The sequence below is a fragment of the Salpingoeca rosetta genome (genome assembly GCF_000188695.1).
Source record: "Salpingoeca rosetta unplaced genomic scaffold supercont1.27, whole genome shotgun sequence".
In the NCBI taxonomy this organism is placed as follows: domain Eukaryota; class Choanoflagellata; order Craspedida; family Salpingoecidae; genus Salpingoeca; species Salpingoeca rosetta.
In genome coordinates, this window is record NW_004754907.1 from 130,039 (window position 1) to 134,924 (window position 4,886).

The 4,886-nt window shown below is 52.6% G+C and overlaps 2 protein-coding genes across 2 annotated transcripts; one reads left to right on the plus strand and one right to left on the minus strand.

The window, feature by feature from the left end:
- Positions 1-821: 821 nt before the first annotated feature.
- Positions 822-3,387, plus strand: PTSG_08947 (uncharacterized protein). Its single transcript, XM_004989687.1, has 7 exons — positions 822-1,153; positions 1,359-1,433; positions 1,561-1,733; positions 1,845-1,905; positions 2,211-2,345; positions 2,497-2,664; positions 2,819-3,387. Exons 1-7 carry the CDS (start codon positions 908-910, stop codon positions 3,113-3,115), a joined length of 1,155 nt encoding a protein of 384 aa, XP_004989744.1. The 5' UTR covers positions 822-907; the 3' UTR covers positions 3,116-3,387.
- Positions 3,388-3,466: 79 nt separating this feature from the next.
- Positions 3,467-4,596, minus strand: PTSG_08948 (uncharacterized protein; the record flags this gene model as incomplete). Its single annotated transcript, XM_004989688.1, has 4 exons — positions 3,467-3,608; positions 3,814-3,869; positions 4,041-4,140; positions 4,501-4,596. 4 exons carry the CDS (start codon positions 4,594-4,596, stop codon positions 3,549-3,551), a joined length of 312 nt encoding a protein of 103 aa, XP_004989745.1. The 3' UTR covers positions 3,467-3,548.
- Between the last annotated feature and the right edge of the window lie 290 nt (positions 4,597-4,886).

Consider the following 4,886-nt stretch of genomic DNA (forward strand, 5'->3'; position numbering starts at 1 on the left):
TGTTGTTGTTGTGTGTGTGTGTGTGTGTGTGTGTGTGTGTGTGTGTGTGTGTGTGTGTGTGTGTGTGTGTGTGTGTGTATGTGTGTGTGTGTGTGTGTGTATGTGTGTGTGTGTGCTGTGTACCATCGTGCCAACGGTATCGACGCCACGACGACACCTCGTCCCACCTCCCCCGTCCACCCCCGCTTCCAGATTCACACGTGCTTGCCGTTGTCCTGTATTTTCCTAGCAGGGTGTCGCCGGAGCAAGCGCCGCAAGTGCCCGGCTGCCCGTTTGATGTCATCACCGAGAAACAAACCTATCACCTCATGGTACGGCGCATGTTTGCCACACGTCTACGTAGAATGTGCTCGCGTGTGACGTCTGTGCTGTTGTTGGCATCGTGTTTTGCAAATGCTGCTGCTGCTGCTGCTGAATTTCGTGCCGACTGCTCACCTCACGACGTCAACCATGCAAAACAACCCCAAACACGCTTGTCAGGCATCGAGCCATGAAACCATGCTCGTGTGGATCACTGCCATCAACATTGTCAGTCAGTGGACAGCAGAACACGAGGCGCCGGAGCCATGATGTTCATGTGTGATGCGACTTGTTTGCTCGTTTATGATGAGTGTACTTACTTTCTTCTGTTGTGGTGTACGATGCTACGTTGCATTGCTTTTCTGCGTTATTCGACTGCATTGTCGTCTCTTCGGTTTCTGTTGTGTAAACGGACACTTGCGTGAAGGGAATCGGTGAAAGAGATTGAGGACTGCTGTGTGGTGTTGTGGGATGCGAATCCGCTGCATGCGTTGAATTTTCAACGATCATATTGCAGAATCCTCTGCAGTCACTGGTCGTGCTGTCCGCAACATCGACACATTCACACAAACATACATTCACACAAACACACACACGTGCTGCGAGTATGAGAGTACGCGTGCTCGTGCAAGCAGTGTTAGTGTTGGTGACGGCTGTGACATGTGGCGCTGGTGAAGCTGCGAGTGCAAGCGAGGATGACGCAGCTGGCAAGAAACCCATCATTTCGGCGGACGACCACGGCAACCTGATGCTGCAGAGTGCACGAAATGGCACCGTCTTGGTGGAGGGCATCGATCTCGTTGCATTGCTTGGACGGGTGCAATCCATGGAAGCATGTGCAGCGAAGGGGAAGGTGCGATCTTCTGCTGCTATGTTGTCCAACTCACTTCAGCACTCGCATATTGGGTGGCTGATCCTGCAACCGCTCAGATTGTCCTGTCGTGAGAGGAGTTGACTTGAGTCATGTCACGGTGTCAATGCTCACCACGCACACAATGTATTGATCTGATTGCCGTTGCATCGCGCATGTGTGTGTGTGTGTGTGTGTGTGTGCACAGCTGCTGAGGGGGGACAAGTGCGTGTCTCCGATCCCTGGCAAGGAAGCACACAACCCTGCATCAAGCTGCGAGGAGGTGTGTGTGTGTGTGTGTGTGTGTGTGTGTCCAAGATAGTGCATGAGTTAACGTGTGCGACGGTCTAACTCTCACTGTTTCCTGCTCTGCTTTGAACTTCAATGCTCGCCCTTGGTGATATCAACAGTTGCGGCAGCTTGGATTTGTCTCCGGCGTGTATTTCGTGCAGCCCGAAGCGGAAACCACCCGCCACGTGTTTTGTGACATGACCGCCGTTCCAGCCACGAATGTAACAAACTATGGAGGCGCCGGCGACACACGCGAGACGGCTGGATACTCGTGCAAGACTATTCGAGTTCTGTGAGTTTGACTTTTAGCTGATGGTGTTTGTGTTCTTGGTCCATCATCGTGATGTTCCTGTGTCGCGTTCACACATGCATTTGTGTTTCCCGTTTCTCGCACTCTCCTCAGCTTTCCAAAGAATGCAGAAGGAACAAAATGGATCACGATCCGGGGATCTGAACCATTTCAGGTGCAACCCATTTGCGAGCGTGTGTATGTGTGTGTGTGTGTGCGTTTGCGTGCGTCTGTGTATGCGTGTGTGCCTGTGTGTCCGTGTGTTTGTGCCTGGGTGACAAGTCCGTGCAGCCGTGCTGGTGATGGCATGATAGGACAGCAGCACAACCACAGCACAACTGCAACGTAAATCTCCTTCTTTCGCCACAAACAAGCACGCATTGACCTATTGACACGCACACGCGCGTGCGCACACACACACACACACACACACACACACACACACACACACACACACACACACACACACACGCACTGAAGGTGACGTGCAATGATGGGTTCGTCGAGCTGGAGGTACAGGGAAGCGACTTCTCCACAACAGGTTGGATCTTCTCTTTGGAGACGTTGAACAATTGGTACAAGTGTGACTGCTCCACCGCCATCGGACGCCTGCAGGTACTAAGAACTGCGCTTAGGATTTTCGCCACGCTGCAGTTCGATCCAGCATGTGTCTGTGTGCAATGTGCAGCATGGCTGGCTTTCTGCAAATGGTATGTTTTCACTTCGCAGGCTCACAGCGGCGTCCTGTACGACATATGCATTGCAGAACTTGACGGGGGAGTGGTACGTTGGAACAGTCCCTGCGAACGTGAAAACAATGCAGTGCGAAGTGTACTTTGACATCAACTACCATTCTGGTGGTCAGGAGCTCACAGCTGAACAAGTTACACGCATCTCCTCGCTGAGCAAGAGCAGGAGCAACCGCAACTTTGACGTGAGTGGACTGGCATGCGTTGCAGAGTGCTGGCGTGTTGCTGTTGCTAGTCTGAATGGTGTTCGTGCTTAGGTTTGACTCACGCTGCGACAGTTGTTGTGAGAGTGGGACATGCCTTCTCACTGCCACAGCCTTCATGCATCTGCTTGCACAGGTGTACACGACATCCTGTGATGATGATAGTTACGCTGCGCCCAGAGGCCATTGGATCGCAGTCGAGACTTCTCCAGGCAGCAGCAATTTCAACACGCAAGACTGTACCAGCGGAGAAGCTGGCGATGTTCAAACGCGTGCAGATGAGCCTCTGGCACACAACGTCGGCTGCTGCGACCACACATTGACCAACACCTTTGATTCGTTTCCGTTCCCCCTTCGTGCCTGTGCGTCCAACAACATAGGAGGTGGCGTCGCTCTGTCGTTCAGCAAGCGCGTCCTCCGCATTCAGGAGTGAACGGCAAGAGCTGTGTCTGGTGGTTGTGTTCCTTTGTGCACTTTCCAGCCACCTCCGCACTCTGCAGGTCGTTTGTCGCATTCCACATGCGACGTTCATCTGTGCCCTGATTCCTCCCATGTCAATCCGTGTGCGTGCTTTGCTCTCCTTCGTGCTGTTGCCCGACCCCACATGCCCTCTCCTCCCTCCATACAAGTCATCCAAAGGCATAGTACTGTTTCACAACAACCCAAAACATGACGTTTATCCTGGCAAAGGCGCGAATCAACCATACACACACGAAGAAAGCAGAACGCAAACAGAACGCAAGCAAGCAAGGCGCGTTTCAAAGAAGGTAGAAACGAAACAAGTCTGTCATTCGAGAATAGGATACAACGGGCAATTTGCTTGCTTGCAGGCACGCCTGCTTGTTTTTTTCGGTATCGAGGGTCCATTATGCGCTCTGGTGTTGCAATATTGAGGATGATGACGCAGCAACACTCAGGTCCGGCAGCTGTGAAGGCATGTGTGCGCATGTGTTGCGTGCATGTGCGTGCATGTGTTGTGTGTGTTTGTGTGAACGTGATGATTGTACTCCTGCGTGCACACGCATACACTTGCACACACACACACACACACACACACACACACACTCTCTCTCTCTCTCTCTCTCTCTCTCTCTCTCTCTCTCTCTCTCTCTCTCACGATGTGGAACTCACGTGAAGTTCCAGGGCATCGTCCACGACGCGTTCTCGCGAGAGTTTTCTTGGAACACCTGATGACGGACGGGGTCATGGAGATGAAGATGTGGGGTGTGTATGGGGGGGGAAGAACAGAGCCGTGCAAAGGGGAGAGCAAGGGATAAGGAAGGCATTGGAAGTACAGACAGACACACAGACGCACAGACACACACACAGACACACACAGACACACACACACATCGCACCATAGTTCTGCCTGAGGACGGTTGGCAACGGGAGCGGCGGGTGGTCGAGACTCGGCTGTTGTGACGGCATCAACCACTCGTGTGACATGGCTTCCTCCGCCTGGTGTGGCAACGCAAAACGGGCGTTCAACGAAAATGACAAATGCAAAGAGGTGATGGTGAGCTGTCTAATACACAGTTTGAGCGACTCGAAAACAGGCACACACACACACAAACACAACACAACACAACACAACAACACAACACAACAACACAACACAACAACACAACACAACACAACACAACAACACATACACACACACACACACACACGCAACACAGCTCACCGGTGGCTGCTCGGATACCCCTGAAAGGAACCTTGCCCGCCAAAATGCGGAAAAGAATGAGGCCAGCTGCCCAAATATCAACGGCTGGCGTTCGGAGCCGCGCTCCACTGCCGCCAGGCCCGGTCTTTTTTCACCTTCTCCTCCGCCTGCGGCTGCGCTGCCGTTCGGGTGACGGTCGTTGCGTAACCGAAATCCACGAGTTTCAGCACGGGCGGGCCTGTCTTTGACATGAGCGCAAAGTCCTCCGGCTATGATGTATGCGGTGTGTGTGCGTGTGCGTGTGTATGCGTGCGTGTTGCATGCGTGTGTGTGTGTGTGTGTGTGTGTGTGCGTGTGCGTGTGTGTGTATGTGTGTGTATGTGTGTATGTGTGTGAGTGTATGAGTGTTGGGTGCGTGTGCGTGTGCGTGCGTGTGTGTGCGTGTGTGTGCGTGTGTGTATGTGTGTATGTGCGTGAGTGTATGGGTGTTGGGTGCGTGTGAGTGTGTGTTTTTTTTTATTTCTTTATTTTTTTTTATGTA